Source organism: Vipera ursinii, assembly GCF_947247035.1.
Source record: "Vipera ursinii genome assembly, chromosome: 1".
In the NCBI taxonomy this organism is placed as follows: Eukaryota; Metazoa; Chordata; class Lepidosauria; order Squamata; family Viperidae; genus Vipera; species Vipera ursinii.
This window is the reverse complement of record NC_139512.1, coordinates 328,697,748-328,725,237: the sequence shown is the minus strand read 5'-3', so window position 1 is coordinate 328,725,237 and position 27,490 is coordinate 328,697,748. Positions and strand designations below refer to the sequence as shown.

General features: G+C 38.2%; 1 protein-coding gene across 3 annotated transcripts in view; it reads left to right on the top strand.

Annotated features, from left to right (window-relative positions):
* Positions 1–5,989: 5,989 nt before the first annotated feature.
* Positions 5,990–27,490, top strand: part of BCL11A (BCL11 transcription factor A) — a 187,323-nt gene continuing 165,822 nt past the window's right edge. For 2 of the 3 annotated variants that reach the window (XM_083348429.1, XM_083348427.1), the window contains exons 1-2: positions 5,990–6,325; positions 12,670–12,999. In XM_083348429.1, the coding sequence (XP_083204555.1) occupies positions 6,271–6,325; positions 12,670–12,999 (385 nt within the window). In that variant the 5' untranslated portion in view covers positions 5,990–6,270. Of the gene's footprint in view, positions 6,326–11,911; positions 11,997–12,669; positions 13,000–27,490 lie in introns of all 3 variants that reach the window. The other variant, XM_083348428.1, reaches the window with a different exon arrangement.

The following is a 27,490-nucleotide window of genomic DNA, read 5'->3' as shown; positions in this document are numbered from 1 at the left end:
TGATGGGAGTTGTAATCCATCACAATCAGGAAGGTCAGCGCTACTCTGTCTTAATCACATATGTAGAACAAAGAAAGACAGTTGTCTGGAGCATGCCTTCTTAATTTTGTCTTCCAAATAAAATATTGTTTCATTTTTTGCAAATTAAACCTCATTTCTACTTGTTCCTTCCTGCAAAAGGAAAATACGTATTTTTTGTAGGGGGGGGAGGTTAGGTGGCATTTAATTGGGAATTAAAGACAGAGACACATAGGTAATATAAAGCAGAAAACAGAAAAAAGGGAAGAAAAATATTGATAGTTCTGCTAACATGAAAAATTTAATGAAGCATAAATAGTGCTAGATTCCAGTCAGGATACAGAACTCCAGATTACATAGCTGGGTTTGTGAGACATACAGGATCACTAACCAGGCATCTTTATCCAAGTGAACTGGCAAATCCTGCCTGCATGGCTACTTTATAGCTCAGGGCATCTTGGCAATCAGAAACTTGGGCTAAATACTTAATGCATGGCCAGGATAACTATAGATAAGTCAGTAGTGTGAATAAAACCTGTATTCATGCACACTGAATATATATTTTAAATATGTTTTAAAACATTTTAGAGTGTTTGTAAATTCATTCTGGCTCTTTTTTGCATATGGTCTAAGCAAAAGTAGGTACTCTTCATTTCACCCCCAAAACAACATACTTGCTTTGGACCACAGTGTTTCAGACAGGGGCAAAAATATGCATATGCTCCTTATTTCAAGCATATTTTCAGACACAAGCCAGAGAACAGAATTATTTGTCTACTTTTAACTGGTATATATTCAATGTACTTCCAAATGGATTTAACTCTCATTTGCACATATACTCCTTTGGAATACCCATTTTGCTTCTGATTCAATGCACTTTTCTTCCAAGCACTGACATCAAAAGACTTCTTTCCAAATAAGCATGCTTGCTTGGAAGACAAACATGCTAAAAATATATCAAAATTTCTTTCATCTAACATACTGAAGTTGACACTATTTTAGTTGGAAGCAAAAGGAATTAGTTTTGATTCCATGGGGCTGATCTCTATATTAATTCACTTGAGAACTTTAGTTGTATTTTGTGCCTTTACTACCTCCCTTTTCTCTTTACCACGGAGCTGCATTTCTGTCATATTTCCTGCACCCTTTTGCCCATTTCACAATGAAATCCTTCCCCACCTGTTTCTCCTTATATTTTCTACCGGATGTATCTTACTATCCCTTCTATAGGTTTGGTTTCTTTCTGGGATCTTTTCATCGTTTTACTGGGCTGCTTTTTCCTTGCTGCCATCTAATCTTACTATTCATCTTCAACATTCACAGATTGTCATTAAGGTAACTCCAAGTGGTGTCATTTTTCAGCCGTCAACATCTACTCGGGGTGACTGCAGGAAGATAGTACTGAAGAGAAGGAGCTGGAGTTGCTGAGGTGGGATGGGAAGAAGGAAGGGAGCGGGCATTCTGGTGACGCAAAAGCGCCTCTGCTCGCTGTCCCATTCTACGCGCCTTTTTCTTCCGTGCCGCTTTCGCTGAGCCCAGGGAGGACAGAAATCTGGCAAAGGGAACCTAGGAAACCGGCGGCTGCCTCCTCCCGTTGTTCTCCCTCAACAATACCTCGCCTGCCGGTTCTAGGGGGAGCCCTTGTACGGTGGAGGCGCGCGAAGCCGACTCTCAGAGCAGACTTGCAGGCACTGGCAGAAATAGGCCTGCTTCACTCTGCAGGACAGACCACAGCAGGCGCATCACCTCGGGGCCTGCCAGGTGCAGCGCGACCCACACAAAACGTCCCCTTCTCCCGGAAAGGCCTTGCCCTTCCAAAGGCACAGCCGAACTCGAGGCGTCTTTCTACTCGGGAACTCGATTACACCAAGTCGACGGAGACATTGAGCTTTCTAATAGGCATATTTGGCATGACTTCCGAGGAATGGCGGGCTGCTAGTGGCTTTCCTGGCAGTAAAATCGCCACTATCCCCTCTTCACCCTCCCCCATGCCGATACAGGTGCGCGCTCGCGGCAACGTCGAAATTCAGCAACTGTCTTCCTCTCCGAAGTTCCCTTGAGCAGAGAAGAAACTTACGGAGGAGGGCTGCAGTTCGAACCCCCTTCCATTCAGCGTCATTAACAACTCAATTCGATTCCTCGGTAAACTCGTCCTTTCCTTTTTTCTGGAAGCGAAGCGAAAGCGCTGTTGTTTTGGAGCCTCGCAAATGCGAGGAGGGGGGGGAAATCGATCTGCTGATTTCTGAGAGCCTCTTTCTTCCCATTCGGATCAGAAATCGTTTCTGGGAGGGCCGGAGTTTGCAGGCATGTCCGAGAAGAGAAGCACCGAAGAGATCTTTGAGCTTCTCCGGGTATGGGTTTGGATGAAAGAAAACACACAAGGACAGATCTTTCTGTTGGTGACACCAAGAATTATACCTGATCCTATGCCAGTTGCTCCAAAGTTCTGTTAAGTGGAGTCAACGGTCGCGAGAAAAGCACGAGCGAACGCGTTTGGAGACAAACGGAGAATGCCCACTCCTTCCCCCGAGGCCCTGTGCCGTCCTTGGAAAGCTCTCGGTTCAAAACGGGGCAGGTCTGCAGTCGAAACATTTGCATTGGTGTGCAAAGGGTGGCAGTTCCGCCAGTCGGCCGGTCAGCAAGTAGCTTGCTGCTCCCAACATAGCTTCTGGGAGAACCAGAAAGTGGGCGCGTGTGTCCGAGTACGCGTGCAAGCTCGTACAAGACGCCCCTTTCAGAACGAGGCGAGCGCGCCTGTTTCTGCGCAACTCGTTTGGACGCAGCTGTTTCGGCGCGTGGACAAAAGCGCGGGCCGTGTAAAACTTGGGGTTTTAAAAATGAGTGGTACCTATTGGAAGGCCTTGTGACTGAGATCCTGGGCACGCTTACTCGGGAATGAGCCCCTCTGGCCTTCGCTAGCCTTACTTACGGTAGGTCCCCACAGGATGGACCTAAGTGTGGGGCGCGTGTTAAGGAGAGCGCCCCAAGTGGGCACAGATTAGAGAGATTGGACGCCCGGGCCCCAAGAATGAGTGCGGGGAACGGAAGTGAGAATAATTCATTAATGCCCGAGGATTTTAATCGGCCTCTCAAGCACTTTTCGAAAGTTCCGGTCTGCAAGCGCTCTCATACTAGAACTTTCTTCTGAGGAAACACACCCAACAGACAGACTTCTCTAGAAATGAGAAAGAACCGAAAAATGCACAATTCTGTCCGGCTGGTGGCCTGTGCGTGCCAAGTTCGATTCTTTCTGGGAGAGAATTGAGCCGGGGCCTACGCAGGCTCCCTCCAAAGTTGAAATGGCTAGATTTTTTTTTCCGTTTAAAAACAAGAAAAACCACAACACAATCGATAACCGCACGAGTTGCACATCAAGCCGTTGGCTTCACCTTCACACACTTCTGTCTTGGCCATTGCCTTCAACGGAAGAGTTTGAAAGGGAACTCTCTGCGAAGGGGGCAGGGAGAAAGAAGCGTTGGAAAAGAACCTTCTGCCCGCGCGGACTTCGCCGAGTCTAGAAAAGGCCCGCGCGCGCGACGCCCCTCCCCCACCGCAAAGGCGCACGGGGCCGCCGCCGCACCTCGCTGCCTCATCTCAGCTCGCGTCGCCTTAAGGCTGGCGCCGAACCCCCTCGCCCCTTCGCGTCTCCCAGCCCGCCTCCCGTTCCTTCGCCTCAGCTCTTCAATCGACCCACCCTCCGCCGCGGTGCTTAGCCTTCTCATCTGATTCTGTGCGGCTTCCTTGCTTTTTGTGGTTGGAAGGTGAACAGCAGAAAGTTCATTTTCCCCAGCGCAGAATTTTTCTGCTTTTTTCTTCTTTACTGTAACGAGGAAGTCTTCTTGCTTTTCTCACACAAGACATTAGGGCGGTGGTCGTTTTTATTAATTGCTGGTATCATTCCCTTGTCTGGTGCTGCCTCTTTCCTGCCCTTCCCTCCCCTCATGCCCTGAAGCCTAGGGTATGCCCTTCTATAGCCAATTACCTAGGAGTGAGCCTCAATCAGCTGAATGGGACTAAATGTGTCAGACCGTAGCGGAATTCTTACTTGGCCTTTTTGACCATGGAGAAAACTCAATACATCTTTTCCTATACTTTCCTTCCCTTTCACTACTTGTGGGGCTAATTCTTCTGTCTCCTTAAAACGAAGGGGTGTTTTACTTGGGAGCCTTTTTCTAGACTTGCCTTCTCTCCTGGTTGTATATTGTGAGCTGGAATTGGAGATAAATGTTTTTTCCTTCCAGCACCAAATCCAGGACCTTCGTGGTCTCCCATATGTCCCCTATCTTAACAAGCCATTGTCTTTTCTCCCTTTTGCAAGTTTGTTCCCCCTTCAGGATATTGTAGACAGAATCGCCAACATTCCCCTTCTGTTTGTGAGGGGACAACCGTCTTCCTCTTTTTAATTCTTTTTTAATGTCCCTATTTCACTTTCGGGAATATTTTGGACAGTGCATGGTCAGGGGGCGGGTGAAAAGCTTCGGATTACTTATTCTTTTACAAGCCTAATAATAACTTATTCTTTCACAAAACTAATAACGACCTGCCACCATCTCCAAGCTACTTTCTAGTTTTCGTCGGAGCCCCCCCCCCCGCAAAGCAACAGGTGAATCTCCGTTCTGACCCCAGTTCCAGCTTTTCTAACAGGCATTAGGATCAGCACGATTAATAGCTTGTTATACAACCCCCCCCACACACACCTTTCGGCTTGCTTAGATTAATTGTAAAGACCAGGGTCTCAAGCATATTGGAAAAATGAGTTCTGCGATCCTATGCAGTCTTTTTGGAAGAAAGTTCCACTACGTCCAATGAAGAATTCCCCTTAGATTCTCTTAGTAACGGAGTTATATTTATTTACAATGGATTACATTCTTACAACCCGAGTGTGCTCCTGTTTACTCAAGAGTAAGTGTCACTGAATTCAACGAGGGCTATACAAATAATTGAATCTTTAGACACTTTTCTGGTTATATACACGTATGTTTTACGGAGCGAGGATTCCAATCAGGTGGGGAACAGGGAGAATCACCTATTTATTAAAGCTCGGGATCCTTTATTCCGTCTTAATCCATAGAACATTTAGGAATTATTGTTTTTAACCTTAAGAAAAACGTACCAGTTTCCATTCTTCGGTATAGTAACCCATACTAAATCAAATAGAGCTTCCATGATTCGAGGCAGTGTACCTCTGTTTCACTAGCCAGACATTTAATCATTGTCCATTGTTTCTATACCAGATCCTTGTGAGGTAACTGCTTGTCCGGAGAATAATAACATAACTTCTGGGCCTGATCCTGCTTGAACAATTTTTAAGTTTTCACCTCTTAAAAAAGGTGAAGTAGTTGTGCTCTCACTTTTGTCCGTTCGTTATCGCTGTTTTGCTTTTTAATTGTGCGGCAATTTGCTAGCAACTCTGCAGATAAGAGCACTCATTTGCAGTGATATTTGACTTGTTACATTTTACGCTCTTTCCCTTTTTCTCTGCTCGCCCCTCCCTTCCCTTTAAATTTCCCTCCTGGCTTTAATTGATTTTTTTTAAAAGCTTACTGAACACTTTCTTTCGTATCAAGTCTTTTTGCTCCTCCAGCGTGCCTTTCCTTTTTCTGCGGTCACTCCTGGGCTGTTGCGCGCCTTTACGCACGCCTCTCTCCCTCCCCGCGTCTTTTACCACTCCGCCTCCCTCCGGAGTAGCAGCAGAGTGTGCCTGGTGCCTAGGAGGGTAACCCCCTCTTCTCCCCCCCACCACTGGCCATTGGCTTGCCCTGCTACGGCTCCCCCCCTCACTCTTTTGCTTGATCATGTCCAGCCCCCGATGACTGTCCATTGGCGTGGCGCACAGCTTCCCTCCTCCCCTTTCTTCCAGTTTCGCCCTGCCCATGTTTTGTATGTCTCTGTCCATCCAGCCGCTTGACGTTCAAGTTCGTAGGGACGTCACGTCCGCACTTGAACTTGCAGCTCAGGGGGGCTTTTGCCATTTTTTTCATCTCTCTCTCTCTCTCTCTCTTCTTTTTCCCCCCGTCTGTTTCTCCCTCTCTTGCACAGAAAGGAAAAAAAGAAAAAGAAAAAGCCATGACTGCTATCCCACAATTCATCTTCCCCGCGCCATCTTTGTATTATTTCTAATTTATTTTGGATGTCAAAAGACATTGATGAAGGTATTTTCTCTGGAGTCTCCTTCCTTGCTCACCCGGCGCTTCCCGATGTGATCCGAGCGAGAGAGCTCCGCGCGCGCCCGCCCGAGCAACCAACACCACAATGTCTCGCCGCAAGCAAGGGAAACCCCAGCACTTAAGCAAACGGGAATTTTCGCGTAAGTAAACCACCTTGCCGCTCTGCCTTTTACCTTTGAGCACTCTCGCTTGCAAACTAACGATGATAATTCAACTATTTTTTTTCAAATATTTTGCACATTTTCAATCTTTGTGCATGCGTCTTTTTAACGTATCGGAAGACAAAAACGCAACTCACCTTAAAACTCAGGCCCCTTGCCCCTCCCTCTTTTTTTTGCATCGCTAGCACCTTCAGTACTTTTCAGAGAAGGTCCTTCTGTTCTTCGTTGCTTACGGCCGCTCGCTCGCTCGCTCGCTCGCTCAAAGTTCCATTTGCCTCTCTTCCCCCCCATTGATTCTTCTATAGATATTTTGCCGGAAGAGAGCGTGTCTGGGTGCGCGCGCCTGCAGCTTACAAATGAATTGCAACTTAAGAAAGCACGCAAAGACATTTTTTTTAGCAGAGAAGAGGCAGGCGGCTTAAAGGAAGGGATGAAAGTACGGAAGAAAGCAGTACGTGTGTGTGTATGTGTGTGTGTGTGTCTGAATCAGGGCACTTTCTTTTATTTTCACGCGAATAGATTAGGTGCTCTCCGAGCGCCTTGTCGTGTGACGACTCTCCCTTTTTTCAAATCCGCTTTGCCCATTCCTTGCAAATCTCCCTTTTTTTAAATAGGGGTGAAGGGGGGACCATTTCTTTTGTCTCCACCATCAAGATAGGGGTGGCGGCGGCGAGAGATCTACCCTTTTCTGCACGTCCCGCTCCTTTTTCTTTCTTTCTCTCTCCAACTCCGCACCGGGAAAGGGCAAGGAAGGGGGCAGACGTGGTGTCTGTTTTGGCCGGAGAGCGGCTGCTTTTCTCTTCTTCCACCGCCACGATTAGCTTTTCTCCCCTCCCCCATCAACTGCCTACTCTTACCAACCTCATTTTACCCCCTCCTTTTCTCTTTCCGTCGTTAAGCCCCCAAACTCTTGCTTTGCAGAAACTTGGGTTAGCTAGCGTACACCTAAAAATGTAAGAAGGGTCGGATTGTGTGGATATGCATGCGTGTGGAATTCCCCTCCTTTCTCTCGTACTATTTTTTGGAAGATTTTCAAAAAAAAAAAGTGGAAGTGGATTTTGATTGGGAAAAATCTCGTGTCTGACTGTTTACAAGCGCCGCGTGTGCGAGTCTCTGCCAGCAAAACAGGCTAGGAGAACAAACGCATTGGAAGGAGAAGAAATTCGTACAACGTATATACGTGCACACATGCAAGAATTTGTAGATATTATAAAAATAAATACAGACTTGGGTGCAGTTATGGCAACTCTGATTACAAGAAAGGGAGCACCAGTCTCCCCTAAACAATTAATTAGAACTTCCACCTCAGTAATTGCATTTTGATGTAAAGGTTGTATTTTCTTTTTATTTAAACAAAATAGGGATTTTTGCAATGGCTCGGTTTCGTCTTTCAGCCTTCCAGGCATGTGGTGTACAAAAGCTCGAGCAAAGCGGTGCTTGCTTGCAAACACAAAAGGGAAGTCTGGTCTGGACTTGAGATGGTTGAAGGCGGGCGGGCAAAGTCGAGGGGGGTGGAGGGAAGAAAGAAAACATTAAATATATAAGTTATATTTGCAAAAGATAAATAAATGGTCTTCCTTGGACTGTTTTGTTACCATTTTCCCCTTTAATTTCAAGATTGATGTGCTTTTGCAAAACTTTGCATTTTAGCCGTCAGTGGTCCTGTCTCACAATAATCGCTGCTTGCAGTGAAATGCAAAATAACATCCGTTTAGCAACACGAATTCTTAATTAAAATAGCCAATTAATGAAATATCGCTGCCCCTTCATTTTCATGGATTATACTTGTCTTTTCAAACAAATATCTTTCGCGTTTCTTTTCTGCCCATTCCTGCAATTATTTTTGTTATTTGAAATGCACAACCGTAGTTTATTGCAACATAACTGACACACTTTTGAAAATGCTATCACCTTCCAAACACGTTGCAAGATTCTTTCTCCCTCCCTTCCTTCAGCCAAACTGATAACCTAATTTGACTCTTATCTGAAATGAGAGGTAGGGGGTGGGGGAAGGTGAAGTGGCTATTTGGAGGAAAAGATGCCCCCTTTTCCAATGTAAAGGCAAGATTTGTAACTATATTCCAGTCTCTGCTCTACATTCACCTGCAGAATGCTTGAAAATTGGCCCCCAAAAATATATATACAGAGAAGTATAAGTTTTTGTTTAAATAGAGATTTGTGGTGTGTATCAAGGGATCAGTAGAATTCTTATAGAAGTTTATTTTTTCATGTCTTCTTCACCTTGTCTTGGGGAACAAAATGAGAGAATGGGGCATAATGAGATTATAGTAGAGAGGGGAATTTATGTGACTTGGGTTAAAACAATTCCCCCCCCTTTCCGTATAATTTTGTAATTTAAATGTGAATTTTAGCCACTAGGAGGCAGAGTGAGATCAAGAAAGCTTAGTGAACTTGAACCTGATCCTTTTGCTCACACATCTTTTAATTTTCTATATTTTTCATTTGGCATAGGAAGGTGGGGTGAGAGTTCTGTGTATTTATATATATGCTGCTTGTATATGTTCAGATATTCTCCCTTCTTTATCTTCCACTGTTCCTCTGTAATTCAGCTCCTCCTTTTTTGCTTTTAATTTTGTTTCCTGTGTTAAGTTTTGGGAAAGGACTGTAACATTCAAATTATTCTTTTACCAGATTCCCTCCCATATAGAACATTACAGTTAGTGCTTTTCATCTTGTCATTATTCTCCCCCCCCCCAAATGAACAGTTCTCCTGTTAGGAAAAACAACATTAAAATAATTATTAGATGATCAAGTGCACTACTACATAGTATTTGATTATTTATTTATTCACCAACACAAAACAAACAGAGAAAGGCAACCCCTCTTAGCATTTAGAAATAGTGTTTCCTAGATGGCACCTAATTTTTTTGATAAAGAAAAACTGCAAAAATTCCAGGGTATTAAATTTCTTTCCAAAGACTTTTGGGTGCTTTGGGTTGACTTGCAGAGCATCTGCTTTTGTTTGGGTGGCTTAGTGAGGGCTGTTATTCATTCAGTCTCAGTCCTATTAGAAAGCTTATTTTTGCTTTTGAAAATCAATTGGTTTATTTTGTTTTTAATGTAGATGTGTAAGAGAACAGTTGGCTGAAGAGGCAAGCAAATATTTTGGCTCCCTTGTAAGTGTTACTAGATGAGGTTTCTGAGGCTAACCTATATCCCCCCCCCAATTGTGTTTTCTGCTCCTTCCCAAGTTTACATCCATCCAGATGTTCGTTCACCTAAACACTTAAATTTTCTTTTTTCCTTTCTTTCCTCTTTCTGTTTTTGAATACCATTCCTTACTCTCCCTCAGCTTCTGTTAAACTAATCCACTTGAATGCAAAGTTGAAACTGAGCTGATGTTTCAGTTTTAACTATTTTGCCCCGGTAGGAAGGGAGAAATAAATGTTTAATTTTTGTCCTGCATTATTTTGACTCAGGTTTGATTGCTTGTTCCAACCTAATTCATATTTCAAAAATGAAAGACAGGTTTTCTACTATAATGTGGAAAATGCCTCGCTTGGCATTTCTGCTTCTGTACACTTTATTTTTCCTCCTGTTCTTTGTAAAGAAATGAAAATCTGTGGCACTAGTGTTTGTTTTTTAATTAAAAACTTCACCTTCCTTTTAGGTTGGCCTTAAAATGAGAAAATACAATCCCCTCTTTTCATTAATATATTAATTTAAACAGAAATATCAGACAGATAAAATACAAAAAAGTGGTGGTCAATAAATTAGAAACAAAGCATATCATGCAAATAATCCACAGCAAGATGATAATACATTAGTCTTTGAATTGCAGACATACTTTTAATAATAGCAGTACACTTTTGCCCTGCATTCTGTATTTTAGGAAACCGTTTTTGAACAAATTCAGTATACTAGCTCTTGCTCATTCATTATTCTATCATTATTCTTGATTAGCAATCATTTATATTAAATGCATAAACATTTGGAGGATATGGGTTTTATATCTACATTTTAATATCTTATTCTTAAGAACCTTGTCTCTTATACAATTAATTGGATGAATTGCTAAGGTGCAATCAGCAATACTTTTGAGTTTTACTTGATTTGCTGTTCTTTTTTTAGTGAAAACGCAGGGCAATTTATAGTCAACTTTATAAGAAATCATTTTCCCCAACCGTTATTTAGTATAATTTTTAGCTGCTTAGGAAAAAATGTTTTATGTTTTCTTGCTAAACCGACTTACTGATTTCACAATTGTTTTAGGCCCTAGTCTTATAGTTTGACTAATTACTCCTTAGAACTTCCTGTTTTATAGAAAATGCATTGCTTCTTGGATTGGGCTTTCGAAGCTCGCATGGAAAAATATTTCAAGTATTTCAATACTTTCAAGATAGAGTGTGCTGAGACAATTTGTTTTTGTATTTGTTGCCTGCCATTTTGCTAGAAAGAACTAGTAGAGAAAAGTGGATACCATAAAATCACTCAATGCCCCAATTTCCCCCTTGACTATTAATCACCAACTGGTATTACTGCATTATTTTTGGTCAAGAGAACTTAAGTGGAACCCTATGGCCTGAAAATATTTTAATGTAAAAATAATGTTCATGTTTCTATAATCATTATTACTGTATATTTAGGAGTAAACTTGGAGACAAAAAATAATGTGAAAGCAGAGATTTGCAGAATTGTTGTTTAGAAGGAGCCATGACATCCTAAAATTATGTTCCCTTGCACATATGGGAATTTCCTGAGATGTCTTAACCAGTATGGATAGTTTAGAAAGAAATTTAATCTGAGTATACTTAAAAAAACCCTGAATCTATTCTAATATGACTCAGTCAAATTAAAATCTATTTTTTGATTCTCTGTGGCTTTAAATTCATTAAATGTGAAATTGGCCATATACTAAAGAAGGTCAAGCTGATTAACTGTTGAGGCATTGTGTCCTTTCACTTCTTAACTGGTAGCTTTTGATATTTTGCAAGAATGCTATTTCATGTTTGTTTATAGGTGAAAGTACTGTACGGTCGTAATGAAATTACATCCCAAGCTGAATTTTTCTTCTCCCTCTCTTTCAGTCTCTGTGGAAGACTGAAATCATGAACACTTTCTTCAAAAACACTTTAATAGAAAATAATAGTGGGAGAAAAAGCTAATTGCTGTATCTCACCTTGTTAAAATACCTATTGGTATACTGCCTATATAAACAGAATTTTAGTGGAGGTTTCTTGAGCTTGTTCAGCAAATTAATCAACTTGGACAATGTTAAGAAAGGTGCTGTAAAGAAAGGACTTGGTTGCTGAATTCTGGAATTCAGTTATCTTTATACTGATATTTATACCTTATGAAAGCCCTTATTACTAATACATTCTGAATAAATGAGACACATTTCTCCTAAATGGGAAAAAGGACTAATTTAGTTTATTTTCCTAAATGTTCAGAAGCATCTTAATTGTAACTGGAAATTTTCAGTAGGTTGAAGATATGTATTTATATTTTATAAATGAAATGTTTGGTTATTGTTTTTTTAAATAATTCTTGATAAATAAAATATTGCAGATTTATCTTGTTTTTCTGTTCGCTTGAACATTTTAGAGAAGACTTCTAGGAAATTCTGTGTGCATCTGCATATGTATGACACAGAACATAGGAACATACTTAAAAACCACGGGCTGTTCAGGTAATGGATGCCAACTGGCGGATGGACACAAGCAATATTTTTTTGTAATTGTGTGATTATGCTTACTTACATTTTTGTATGCCTGTCCAAACACTTGTTTGCATAAGTGTACCCTAAAGTAGCATATTTATTCCAACATACGACACTGACAGGGAGAAAATAAAACTAATATTTTGTGGGGGAAAAAGAAATTGACGGGTTTACAAATAGATACTTCTGAGGTTTGCTTTTGGAGAGGGTGGATAAAGGTAGGAATTCAAATACAATCGCTTGGCATCGCTGATAAATTTGTTTTCTTAGAGCATGACAACATGCTATAAAGGAGAAGCTCCTTAGGTTTGGGACAGGAGTGACCTATTTTTTTCCTATTAACATTAATACTATAATAAAGCATATAATTTTAACATAGGGATGTGTAATGCATTTCATTTTAAGAAAGACTCTTGATGTTGGTAAAGTACTTCTGTGGATGCTCCCCTCCCCCCCCCTTTTTTTTGTTCATGCACCCCAGCACAATGCTAGATTAGAAATGTGTCAGTACTGCTACCCACTGTTTCGGATTTTTTTTTTGAAAGTTTGGCCTGTACTCTGTAAACATACTTTCTTTCCCCAATTCTTTTTATTTCTTGATCTGTATTTGAATTCCTCATTTCCTTTGTTTCCTTCTTTGCAGCCGAACCTATTGAAGCCATTCTTACAGATGATGAACCAGATCATGGTACTTTGGGAGCTCCAGAAGGCGACCACGACCTCCTTACCTGTGGCCAGTGTCAGATGAACTTCCCTTTGGGGGATATTCTTATTTTTATTGAGCACAAACGGAAACAATGCAATGGCACTCTTTGCCTAGAGAAGGCTGTGGATAAGCCCCCTTCGCCCTCGCCAAGCGAGCTGCGAAAAATTTCTAATCCTGTGGAGGTTGGCATCCAGGTCACACCTGAGGATGACGATTGTTTGTCAACGTCATCTAGAGGAATTTGCCCTAAACAGGAACATATAGCAGGTAAATAAAAGTGATGGGGGAGGGGAGGTAGGAATGACATGCTTACAGGCTGCCCATTGAAATTTTGTTGTTTTGTAAAAAATGTTTTCTGACATTTCATTTTATCAATTCATGAATTAATTTTTCATTATTTATAGTAGGTATGCACACCTCCAGTGTTCTTACAGTTATCTGTAGAAGCATAAAACTCATGATATATTATGGAATAACTTTCTAGCTCCTCTCTTTCATGTCTTTCACGTTCTGTACATTTTTTGACGCTGGGTTGCCAAATTGTGCTCACCCAAAGAAGAGAATGGAGAAGAGAACTAGGCTTTTCCCTTAATCCGCAGCTTTTTAAAAAGTTTCATTGTTTCCCCTATATTTACCTTACAAAAATGCCTTCACAGCAAATTTAATTCCATATTATACTTTACCATTAAGTTTTAACATAGATTTATGGTATTAGGAAACAAAATATGATAGACCGATGGATAGCCCTATCTGCAGTGAATGTTCATGAGTGTAGAGTGACTGGCTATTGTTTTCTGTCACTGTTTCTAGTATATTTCTGTGTACTTTAGCATTCATATATTTATTGTAGGAAACAATCCCATCACAATCATAAAAACAAGTTCCTTATGAAGTGCAAACCTGTTACTCTTCCTTAGTTCTTATTCCGATTCTTATTCTAGAAAGGACCCTGGAAAGTGACACCTTACAATACCTTTAAATCATATGAAAACAAGCTTTACTTCTCAGAAGAATCCTTTCTCTCGTATTTCAAAGTTGATTGAACCAATGTGTAAAATAAGACAAAACCCAAATCTGGGTAGCTTATCCTCCCCCAGTTCTTATAGGTCATTAAAGGGCACCAAGGCCTCCTGGAAATGCAACATGCCTGCTCCAGAGTTTAGAGTTCTTCTGCTATGCCTGAAGCTTGATGGAATTGGTTGTGTTGCCTTCTTATTTTCCTTTTTAATCATAATTTTCTGCAGACTGTGGTGTAAATGGGAAAGAGAAGTTAACATCCCCTGTTCCATTTTGTCTGTCATTTCATGGACTGTAATTAAAGGCAGTCCTTTGGTGAAGTGACATGGCTGACTTTGACTTTCAGATGCCATTTTCACTGTCCAGGCCAGAGTACAGAGGGCAGTTTCCAAGGCGTGTAGGTTTGCTTATATAAAAAGTTTAAGGGCATGTTAGAAATTTATGAAGGTTGGCTTGACAGGGAAGGAGGTTACTCTGCAATCTTACCTTTTCAGCTAAATGATAAATGTCCCCCCCCCATTGTCTGTTATCTCTGATGTGGTTTTGACAGATATGTCTTGATTTTCTACGGCTTTCTGCTGCTGCATGTCGCCTATGTGAATATCCAAGGCAGATTCACTTTTTGGACAATGGCAACTTGTAATTAAAATAAAATAAAATTAAATAATGGATGTTATAAGCATCAACAAGAAAAAAGCGGGTGGGCCGCATACTGCCTGCATGTGTGTATGGTGTTTTTTTTTTAATAAAGGAAGTGAAAGGATGTTTGAAGTTAATGCAGATGTGGAGAGGTCTGTTAATACTGCTAGACTATAAAGAATTTTGTTTGGTGTCGTAATCCAGATGGCAAACAAAACTGCTTTCTTTGGGTTTTCATGTGTGCTACCAAAATTGACATAGATCAGATGAGGGTAAGGAAAGGCCAGAATGGTTTGCATAAAGTATCACTTGCGCTATTGTTTTAAATAGCCTCAGGGATGCTGTGGTATTATGAGACACTGTATGTAAGTCACATGCTGCCTTGTATTTAATCCTCCCTCCTCCAAATGATCTCAATAACAAGGCAATTCACAAGCTACCTCAATCGGCATGGTCCTGTCAGTGTTGTTGGATCTGCAGCTGATTAAGTGGACTAAAACTGGCTTTTACTTGTCAGCTGATGGAACTTATGAATATTTATCTTGCTATGAAATAATTAAGTTAGCTATATGTGTATTTATACACAGAGAGAAAGATGATTGGTAGGTAGGTAGTAGCCTTGATATAACTGGAACAAATCAAATTTAATTTAATTTTTTAAATAGTTGCTTTGGCAATTTTGTATTTTGTGCAGTTTTATAATTCAAGTTTTGCCAGATGACTCTAGAATATAGACATGGTTTGTGTCAGTAGATTTTGCTGGTAGATTTTAATTTTGCTGGTGGAAGTTATCTACTGTATTTGCAAATGTTCTTGTAAATGAAGTCATTTTGTAGGTGAAAATGAAGTAAAAGCTAGAAATGTGATTGTTGAGCTCAAAATATCCAGCATTTTAATCTGCTGTATATTATGCAGCTTATTACAGTTTTGAATTTGGATCAGGTATTGTTTTGATACTGAATTGCTTGGATACACATAATCTTAATATCTTTATCATATGAAAGTGTAAATTTCTTTCATATCATCCATAATTTTAAAATTTGTTGTCCCAATAGACGTATGCCAGTGCTGCACCCTTACCAAGTTATCAGCAATTTTAAATCATTTTAATTCCTTTTATATCTTTGTGTTGCTTATTATTAAAATAATACTTTTTACCTCCTAAATTTTAGACAGCTTTTTATACAAGCATGACATTATATGCCTACATATAGAGTATAGGTCAGCTTCCCTTCTCTGAGCTTGAGCAGTATCTTATGTTACAAATTATATAGCAGGTTTCTTGCATAATTCCTTTTAGAGTTACAGTTCAGAAGCAACATTGCCATTGATCCAAATTTTTAATTATCTAAGACATTCTTTGTTCCTCCCAGTCACTTAGATAAATTCAGGAGTAATTTATATGTATTAAAATAATGGCACATATGTTATCTGGGCATGTGATTGGAAGTGTATGTATATGTGATGGGGGGGAAGCACAACTGGAACACAGCTATCTTATTTATAGCATGTATCTTAAGCTATTGTAACTTGTCATGTGCTGCTCACATTCTGAACATGAAGGAGGATGTACGTTTAGTCAGAGCTTTCAAGAAGGGTTTTCTGATCTTCTGTGTACTGCAGGGATGTTAAATCACCAAATATGGAACATCCCTTCTGTGACATAATGCACTATTTACATATTAAACATCTCTAGTTTAAAGACTAAACACAGCATCTGTCAAGCAAGAATTAAGGGGGAGGATGAGCTAAAAGGCCCGCTCTGTAGATATTAGATAGGTTGCTTAATCTAAGATGGAGCAAAACTGTGAGAAGGGAAATAATAGCTTTTTTTCAACGCATTGCTGCTATCTTGCCAAACTCACTCTTGTATTCCTGGCACAAGTGGATCAGTATATATATAAAAAAGCATATCAGATTATCATCCTACCAAAGTCTGGCAAACTGTGGTTTGTGTTATTGTTGGTTAATGTACTGTTTTAAGGAGAAACCAAATTTTGTGTTGCTTGGGGATTGAAGACTGAGGCTAGGGCACAGAGATGTGTCAAAATTATAAAGTGAGTTAGTTCATTGCTGAGAAGATATTTGAGTTGAAGTTTTCTTGTCCTAAGTCTGACATTCCCCTGGCCTAAAACTTGGGGAGAGATGTGTGTCACAGTTGCATAAATATAGTTTTGAAGTGTTTGCAATTGCTTGGGCTTTATGCCATTTATTGTAAGAAACTTGTTCCAGCCATCTAGTCATCTACTTTGTTCTTTAGAAAGAGTTTATAATCACGTCTAATCTCAGTATAAATGCAGTTACATGTGACAAATTTTCTTGGAAGCCATGGAGATTGATCCTAATGCAATGAAAACAGTATTTGGAATAACTTGCCACCATTAATCCCTTCCTCCATTCAATGTGATTTTCATTCTGCTATCAGCAAGTATATTTACAGCACCAAATTACTAGGTACCATACTTGTGGGCTTATGCTTAAAGCAATGTAAGGCATAAAGTTGAGAAAGAGGGAGTTATATTCTGCTAGCTATTCATAAGATGATATTGAAATGTCAGGAAAGAAATCCTTTTTGTCCAGATTTAGTGGAGAAAGAGCCAGGGATCTTGTGCATATTTAATGGCATTTAAAATATGCCCTTTTCTCTAACAAAATTAGTGTAAATAGCTTTTAAGACTGTTCATGGAATTGACCATTGATGATAGAATTTTTAAATCAGACTTGAAAATACAATAAAACTGCTAAATGTATTATTACTCAAGGTTAACAAATTTAAATAGAAAGTGAATGAACTGAATTTTAGCTAATCTGTCATTGATACAAATTTATTTTTGAAATGACTTATTTTGGTATGGTGCTGAATGAGAAAGAAGCACAAAGGTTTTGCTATGGGATTGGATTTTTTTTATTAGTGAATAAGCCACCTTGCACATTTAGTAAAATGGAAATGTTTTTATATTTAATTTGTCAAGCAGACTGTTAATTCAATGAGTAACCCATTTTTTTCAGGTAAGGGAGAAGGTATTCCTATTTAGAATTTGTGTAGATTCAACAATGTTAAAAGGATTTATTTCTGTCCTGAGAAACATGTAATCAAAAAATTGAAAATGAGACAGTTGAGGAGGCAGGCATGATGGTGATGGATGGAGACAGATGATGAAAGTGAACAAATATAATAATGCTACTTAGACTTCATTTTGGTTAGGGGTATGTATTTGTATGAGGGTTTCAAGAACTTCATGCTAGTCAATGTTTTAAAGGAAGTTACTCTTATTTATTACTTACTTAGGACATCATGCAAGATCATTTGTGAGATAAATCCATCATTCCACCCACTAGGGAAATGGATTCTACTGGGAAAAATATTTTGTTGTCTTGCATATGTTCTCCCACACTTGCCCTCCAGATCTCTTCTAAGGTTTGTGAGATATTTATGGAGTGGGCCTGGAAGAAGAAATTTAAGGGTACATCAGATTTGCTCCTACTGTGGTAGATGTTACCACGCTACTTCTTTTCTGTGAATTGACAGGTGAAACAGGCACTCGGAATATTCATTTTGCAGTTAGACAAGTGAGATAACATTTCACAGGTCTTTGGTTCTTGTAAACATGGAATACTGATCTCCCAAACCTATCAAGCCACTGGCTGCACTGATTTCTTTGGTTTATAAGCATTAGCCTAATTGTTTCATTTTGAATGTGGGAGATACGAATGCTCTTTTCTACTTGCATTGTCTGTTATTCCTACATTCTGCTATCTGTCCCTTATGTAAAAATGAATGGGAGTGTTACCATTTTTAATTTAGGAAAGGAGTGATTAACTAATGTGAAGAAGATTGTAATAGATTTTATAGTCACTCATTGATATTTTCCTGTGTATTGACTGGTAGTAGTAGTGCACAAGCAAAAGAAAGTTCTTGGGTGTTTAATGAATTTATGTAGTTTACTTGTCACTAAAGGGCTATTTGATTTTATGCACTTCTGTTTGTCTTGTACGGATGATTGTCACCCATTTAGCACCGCCCAGGGAGCACATGTACTTTAAGGAATGCAATTGGATTCAGGTTATTACTGCTCCTCCAATAAGTTGTCACGAGATGTGATGACAGCAACTGACTTCAGTCACTTTCAGAGGGAAAATAAATTTGCAGAGTTCTAATGATTGCTAGTCTGAATTGCTTTTTATAATCTTAAGTTCAAAAGTAATTTGATTTTCATTTCAATATAGAGACGAAATCCAATCAATTGAGCATATTTAGCACATTTGATCCCTATATCTCTAATTACTAGTTGCTGGCTAGCAATATATATAGTAGAGAACTACAGCTTTTATGTTTTAGTACACTTTCCAGTCGCATTTGATGTGACAGTGCTGGGAGCAGGATGATGAAATAGATGAATCTTGGGTTTGATCCAAGATTCTTACATTTCTATGCATGTGCATGAATTCTGGATATCATTGGAACTCATGTGCATTGTCCTGGAATGATACATTCACTACTGATCTATACAAAAGTTTAGTGTTAGGTTCACTGTATTTTGTACATTCTTTTAGAAGATAGTCAATTTAGGGTGTCTTTGAAGTGAGAAAGTATCTTTTCAGATTCATGAAAAGATTATATAAACTGTGGGAGATCTATAATGGTATAAAATGCTCTTATTGTATAAAATAGTCCTTCCATTATTTTTTCATTTTGTTTCTCCCTATTTTGTCAGTTTACATAAATTCAGGATAAAATGTACCTTACTATCAAGCTAATATTTCAGTAGAATTGGAGTAACAAAAACTGATTCTTTGCTATTATTTTGGGTAAAAGTACTTCTGGAATTCTTTTTTTGAGGCTTGCTAGTTTTAGCAACATCTTACAATCCTTGAAAATAGAACAACTGCATACGGCATTCTGAATGATGGGTGTATATAGTAATGGGTAGTATAAACTGTGAAAGAAAAAAAATCATAATAAATGCAATTGGGAAAAATGCTTTGTAACAACAAAATGAGTTCTGTTAAGACAGTACCAGGAACATGATTATTGTCCTTTTATATATTAAATATGGAAAATCATTGAGCCATTTTCTAGTCAATAAACAAATGTGCTGCAATAAAAGGCTATCTTCCTAGGATAAATAATATTCAGGGTTGATTGCTTTGATATAGAAGAAACAAGTTATTGCATCATGCTATCAGATGATACATCTTTAACTCTTTGGTTTCACTTTCCCATCTTGCTTTATAGTAAGAAAATTCAAAACAAATATTGATGTGAATTTTTGGCAATTCATATAAAAATGCACTCTTTTTTCTCCATACTGTATGTGTATGGGAAAAATGTATATATATGTACATATGTAACAATTGTAGACTAACTTTTCTACAGGCTCTGGAGCAATACATTAATTTTAGAGGTCAATTGCTGTAATAAAACAAAATTGATAAGAAATTTAAACTTCTTCATGATTGTGCGTGTCTGTCCTATGTGGTATCTTTTGCTAATGATTTAGCAACAGTTTAATGATAAAGGAATAACAAGCACTTTTGGCTTTTGTTAACCTGAAAAGTAGATTAGTCAGTTATTACTAGTGCATGCAATATTGTAACAGTATTGCTAATTGCTTCTTTATTAGGCAAGTATCAACTTGTTTTTATACATTCTGTTGTGGTTTTAAGGAAATGTAATTTTAAATTTTGTTAAGCATTGTGATTTATAATACATTATATAGATACTGCGTGTACATGTGTGCTTATATAAACTGCAAGCTGTGTTATGGGAACCTAAATGATTTCTTATAGCATGATTAATTCCATTTTAGAATATAAACAGGTAGAAGATTTATAAGGTGGTTGCTTTGTTGCTTACATCTCCAATGGATGGAATAAGTGGAGTACACCAATTGTTCTTTTAATTTTGTGCTTTGCAGATTTCAGTTTGTAACTGTGTCCTATTGAAAATTCTAGAAATTAGAATTTTAACTGTTGCAGTTTGGTTGGGCAAATGGGACATGAGCCTTTTGAAGTTGATGAAGCCCATTTTTCTTAATTTGAAGAGTAAGTGGAGATTGCTGCAGTTTGTGTAATAGGGTATTCTGAAAAATCCCACGGAGTTGAATTGGATTTAATATGAATTGCCAAAATTTCACATCAATATTTGTTTTGAATTTTATTACTATAAAGCAAGATGAGAAAGTGAAACCAAAGAGTTAAAGATGTATCATCTGATAGTATAATAGTTATACATCAGAAAATTTAAGCTGGAGTCCTTCCTGCCTTCTCCATGTGAATTTTGCTTGTCAGTGAGAATTGGGAAAGGCTGTAAATTGTCCAGTTTATTTTATTTTATTTGGTCAATGCACAACATCTGAGTAATTATTTCCAACACAAATTGTAAAGGGAAACATCACAAAATTGTACAATTGAACTAGAGAAGTGCTTTTCCTTTCATTGCTGAATGGTTGTTAGAAGACTTTGGAAAGCTTAATTAAATCCAGAGGTTTGCTTGGATAGAAATTTATTTTTGACAGGCAAAGAATGATGCTACGTTGGCTAAGACAATCCCAGTGTTCTGTTTTATTTACTTATATATTGAAACATTTTCAAATGTATTTTCTCTTTGCCATTGTCCTGGCAGCTTAACCAATATAATACTCAGAAAGTATTCTGAAATTATACCATTGGAGTTAGTTGGATGTGCATGGCATAACTTGCTGAGTATGCATTTTATGTCATTTCTTTTCTGAAGTTACTAATTTGGAAAAAGATCTCTGAATATGGCAAGTCATAATTTGCCTGAAGTTAGTGATTGTTCCATTTTTTTCTGTTTTCCCCAAATATATGTTATAAAAGCAAGTTTTTACTTCTAATACATCAATCTTTTATTCAGAAGCATTGAGAGAAAGCTCCTTTATTGTTAGTCCTCCAAAGGAGCTTTAATACACTGGAGTTCCTTGAACTAACCTACTACTTTGCTTCCAACTTTTATATAATTTGGGATATAAAGATTTTATTTTATTTATTTTTATTTATTTAATCCCATTTATATCCCGCCCTTCTCTGAAGACTCAGGGCGGCTTACAATCTAAGCACAAACCAATGTGCTTAGCAATAGTCTTCATTCTATGTATATGCCTGCTTATTAGGGCTTTCGCCCTCCCCCCAAGCGGCATTATTACAAAGTCAGCTTATTGCCCCCAACAATCTGGGTCCTCAGATTTTCCCCCCAATACGTATTTTTTTCTTTTGTCCTGGCAGCATGTGATGCTTGATTGAGGTCTCCCAATGAGTGGAAGTTCCGCTGGATGCACACAGTTTGACTGAATAGCAGGAATGAGCAAGAACATATTGCAAATGGAAATAATTTAATAAATATCATTCCTATGGCTGAACTGGCTTAGAGAATAAGGAGATTGATTTGTACATTCTCAGCAGAAATGTTAAAATAGTAGAATATGTGTAAGAAAGAGAAGGAGAGAAAGAGTTAACAGACATTTAGGGAGAAGTAAAGTGCCAAAAGATAAAATATTTCAAATTAAAAGTACAAGGAAGTGAACCATTCTTTCCTGGAGGTCTCCCTAATATTTTCGAACAGATTTCAGCTCTGCAATAATAAGGCAAAATTCTTTTTGTGTGTTTCTCAAACACAAATGAAAACCACAGTGATGAGGTAATAGAAGACAGTTTACATGAAATATACATGCATTTCTCACTTAAAATATGTAAACAACTCGGAATAAAATTCAAGACCTCATTTAATTATATACAGTGCAGGGATAGTAAAACTCATTCTCTGTAATGCTGATTATAGTACTATTTTGTTTTTAAAGAAAAAGCGTAATGCTTATTTTGTGTGTTTTTCAGTAATAATTGCTTCAAGACTATTGTTCACTAATAGAACTTTTACTATGCTACATTTCATATATTATATTAGAAGAAATGCAGATATTCTTACATAATACTTTCCTGATAAGTGTATCTATATATAGCAATATCTTCAAATATTTGTGCATCTCACTGAAAATTGTATTCTTGAATGTATGTATTCTTGAAAAAATTGGATTTAACCTAAAATTTTAAAAAAGTAAAATATGAAAATGCTTTACAAGAGTCTGAACTCTTACTGATTTATTGTATTGTGCATAATATAGGATGGCTTTGGTCATGTTATTGTAGCATTGAAATAAATTGTATAAATAATACCAGAGAACGTGAGTTCAGCCATTTTTATTTACTTTGTTGATTTTTTAAAGCATGATTTATTTTCTTTTTCCCCACAATTTCCTATTTAGATGAAAGGCAATAACTGCTGAACCATTCAGCAGCTAACTTGATTCAATTTTAAATTGGTCTTATGCTTAGCTACTTTTCATAAAAAAAACTTCAGTTACCATTTCTAATTTGTATATTCTGAAATTTAACTGTGGTTACACATTAAACATAGCAATATAACCAAGTTACGCATTCTGCAATTCCAAGCAGACACATCATTTGCTATTTCAAGCTCACACCAACATCTTGAGGACCATATTTATTATAATTATTGTTTAAAATGTGAATTTCTAATGCTTAAGGATATGACCTGGAAAATAAATTTTGGGGTGATTAATATTTGAATAGCATATTTATTAGTCTTTGACTTAGATGTTTAGAAATTGTGGATTATCGCCACTTTTTAAAATGAGGGCAGTAAACTGGCTAAGGATTAAGTACAGGTCTATACAGATAGTCCTCGATTTGGACTATAATTTGAAACGGAACTTCCATTGCAAAATGATAAGTGAGTTGTGCCCAATTTTATGACCATTTTGCAGCAGTGGTTAAGTGAGTCACTGTGGTTAAGTGAATAAGTGAATCTGTCTCCCACCATTAACTTAGTTTGTTGGAAGATGGCTGGGAAGGTTGGAAATAATGGTCATGTGACTCTGGGATACTGTACCCATTGTAAATATACAGTATGTTGGTTGTCACAAATTTGAATATTCCTCACATGACTGAGGACATTGGCTGTTGTAAATATGAGGACTGGATGTAAGTCACTTGTTTCAGTTTAATGACTCTGAACTGTCATTAAACAAATGGCTGTAAGTCAAGGACTACCTGTACCAGGCTGTCAGCATGTTATCTAATTCAAATCCAGTTAATTTCAGCAAATTGATCCTAAGTCATTAGGACTTGGTTATTGTGATTGCTTTAAATGAGGGCAACTCTACTCTTTTACTTGTCCCTTTTTCACTTCTGTATCATGTAGTCCTTTGTTTCCTTTCGTCTAAGGATTTCTGCTGCATTGTTTCATGTCCCATAATAAATCTGTCCTCCAGTAAACTATATTTAATAACATCTTAGCAATTGATTAAGATAAGTTTCACTGCAGAGTATTTCAACTGATCAATGAAAAAATAAATAGATGCAGTTTTTCCCCCTCTTGGATAAGGGATGGAAGGAGGTGCTTGTCTATTTCTGCACATGATAATAGTTTTTGTGAGGTATAAAATAGGAGATTATAAAATATATTGTTTAAAAAGCAAAACAAAATTGTCTAATTTAATTATTTAATCCTAAACCTAACTAAAACAAACTTTAGGTACTTTCTGTAAAGTTTCCTTTTCCTGAACTAGAGTGATGGGATCTACATATAGAAATGTGTTTTAAGCATGACTAAATTGGCATTCAAGCTTTTCATTTGTCATATTAAATTTGTATTTGTCATATTAAATTTGCACTAACACATAATATGTATATGTATGCCTTTATTATATTCATAAATAATTCAAGACATCAAATGCTCCCTCTTCCTCCTATTTTCCCCACAATAACAACCCTGTGAGTTGGTTGGGCTGAGACACGAGTATCTGCATGAGAAGATGTGCCTTACCTGAATCTTCGCTTTGCTGACGAAAGAAGGGGATGTCACTGCACGTTTTTTTTAGTTCGTCCGAAAAGCTCATTTCTAACTGTACATTTCTTTCTGTTCTGCACCTGTGTTGATAACCTATCTGGTAACCATAGTGAATGTCGTGGTCTAGATATGTTATGAGTTAGCTTTGCTGTGTGCGCAAGTGTAAAAAGTTTTTCTAGTTTATGTCTTCACTTTTCTTTTACTGTCTGATGGGATAGGATGTGGTCGGTTAGCTTTCTTTGTTTATATATATTTTTTTAATTAAAGGTTTTTAATAGAATATGCATCGGGTTTTGTTTTCCTTCACCCACACACATCATGCACCGTCTGGAGCACGGTCTATTGCCCTCTGACAGGCAGAATTATGCCTTGACAACTGTGACTGGCCATAGTCAACCAGCTATCTTTCATGCTTAAGGCAGGGCTAGAATTAACCGTCTTTTGGTTTCTAGAGTGGTTCTTTAACACTTGCAGTATGTGAGCCAGATGTTCTTTGGACTAGGAGGAAGCTTTTTGGGTTGATAGTTTATGCCTCCTCTTTCAAATCTCCAGTCTTATATAGAAGTTGGTTAGAGTTTAACAGCTATAGAGTGCAGCTGCATGATTCTGGGAAAAGTGTACCTGCTTTAAGTACTTACAAATAGGGTATTTTGGGGCTCCTTAATGTTCTGAAGGGACGCAGTGGCTCAGTGGGTTAGGACACTGAGCTTGTTGATCAGAAGGTCGGCAGTTTGGTGGGTCGAATCCTGAGTGCCGCGTAACAGAGTTGAGCGCCTGTTACTCGTCCCAGCTTCTGCCAACCTAGCAGTTCGAAAGCACATAAAAGTGCAAGTAGAAAAATAGGGACCACTATGGTGGAAAGGTAACAGTGTTCCATGCGCCTTTGGCGTCTAGTCATGTTAGCCACATGACCATGGAGACGTCCTCGGACAAGCGCTGGCTCTTCGGCTTTGAAATGGAGATGAGCACTGGCCCCTAGAGTTGGAAACGACTAGCACGCATGTGCGGGGGAACCTTTACCTTTAATGTTCTGAAACACCATTTTGCTTTTAGTCTGAAGGGCTGAACAGTCTTACTAGATACAGATGTATGATAGAATGTGTAGTAAATCAGACAAAAAGTATTTTGGCAAGTGGGATGAGGGGAGTTTGGAGGATTGGGAGTTATAAACCCTTTCCTTCTGTATGCCTGGCAGTTGATTAGGAATATCCTCTGTCATAACCTCCCAACCATTTCAGCATGCTTATAATGAGCAGTGCTGGAGTTTACAAAATGGTTGTTTTCTTTGCTCCTACTGCATTAATAAAAAATTCTTTGTGGTAGAGCCTTTTCTGTACATTCCTCATTCCAATGTGATGTTTTTTTTTATTGAAAAGTTTTAACATACATTTTATCTTTAACAATCCCCCCTCCCCCTCCCCTCCCCCTCCCTCCCTGCCCCTCCCCCCCTCCCCCCCCCCCGACTTCCCAGAGGTAAGTACAAGGTATAAAAACAAAAAATCATAAACATCCATATGCTAACAACCATAAACTCTAAAATCTATCACTCTCTAGCTTATATAGGATAACTACAAACACTATTAATATTAAATAAAAAAAGAAAAAAAGAAAAAAGAAAGGAAGACTTATTCAAATGCTACATGAAACTTTTTAGTCCCATATTTGTTCTGGATATACTCAATCCATTTTCTCCACTCCATAATATAACGTTCTTGCAAGTGATCTTTCAAATAAGCCGAGATCTTTGCCATCTCTGCCAGGTCAGAAACCTTTAAAGTCCTTCTATAGTCGGCAGTTCCTCCTTCTTCCAATATTGACCTATTAAGAGTCTTGCTGCCGTAATTAAATTCAACATCAGCTTAGTGTCCACAACCGTAGCATCTGTAATTATACCCAACAAAAAAAGTTGCGGACAAAACTTTATCCTTTGCTTGAAAATCTTCTGCATGTTCCACCAAATTTTTATCCAAAAGGCCTTAACCTTTTTACAAGTCCACCATATGTGAAAATATGTTGCATCTTCATCGCCACACCTCCAGCATTTGGGCTGATAATTCGGATACATACTTGCAAGCTTTTTAGGATCTAGATGCCATCTATAAAACATTTTATAAAAGTTCTCTCTTAAGTTTTGAGCTTGTGTAAATTTTACATTCCTCACCCAAATCTTTTCCCACGTGTCCATTGTAATAGCTTCTTGGATGTTTTGGGCCCATTTTATTATACAATCTTTAACAAGTTCTGTTTCTGAGTCAATTTCTATCAATGCAAGATATATCCGTTTAATATGTGCTGGACCCTGATTTCTAATTTGCTTTATCAGATTTTCATCAGTCATTGTAAAGCCAGTTTTCTGATCTTCTTTCCACCTGGCCCGTAGCTGAATATATTGAAACCAAGTTTGAACAGTCTTCTCATCTCGCAAGAGGCTGTACGGTTTCAGACACCAGATATTTCTTTCCAAACTTAAAATCTCCTTATACGTAGTCACATCATGTTTAAAACCAACATTTATATTTTCTATTGCGTGTTTTGGGATTGCCCACAATGGTATCTTACAATCTAACTTATGTCTATACTTCTTCCAAACTCTCAACAATGCCTGTCTTAAAATATGCCAATTTGATGTTGAGTAAGGCTGTTGAGGGCAGGCATCGAGATATGCACGCCTGTATATATTTGTCTATTAATGTGGTGGGGAGTTTAGTCCTAATTCTTATGGGGATTATATGCTCTTCATTTGTCCTCGCAATTAGAGTGCTGCAGAATAGATTCTGGGTTTGAGCTCAAATGGGCCCATGTTTTGTCAGATGCAATCCAAAGAATATTAATTTTCCCTTAACCACTATACAATAATAAAGCTACATACAACAGATTAACATGGAGTCTATCTAGGGAATTCTAGAAGACTGAGATAACCTAGAGAGAATGAAAACAATAGCAATATTTTCAGTATGCTAGATTTTCCAGAATAAAAGGAAATTGATCTACATTTCTAATTTTTATAGAAGTAAGGCTTTTCTCTAACTCCCCATTAATTAAGGAATTGATGTGGAAATTTGCATAAAAATAGGATAAGAAATACTTCCAGTTACCTGTTGAGATGAGTTTTACCTAAGAATTGCCATACTAAGAGCCTTGGTGGAGCAGTGGGCTAATGCCTCCTTAAGTAACACCAGCTGCCTGCAATTAGTGCAGGTTCACATCCCACCAGGC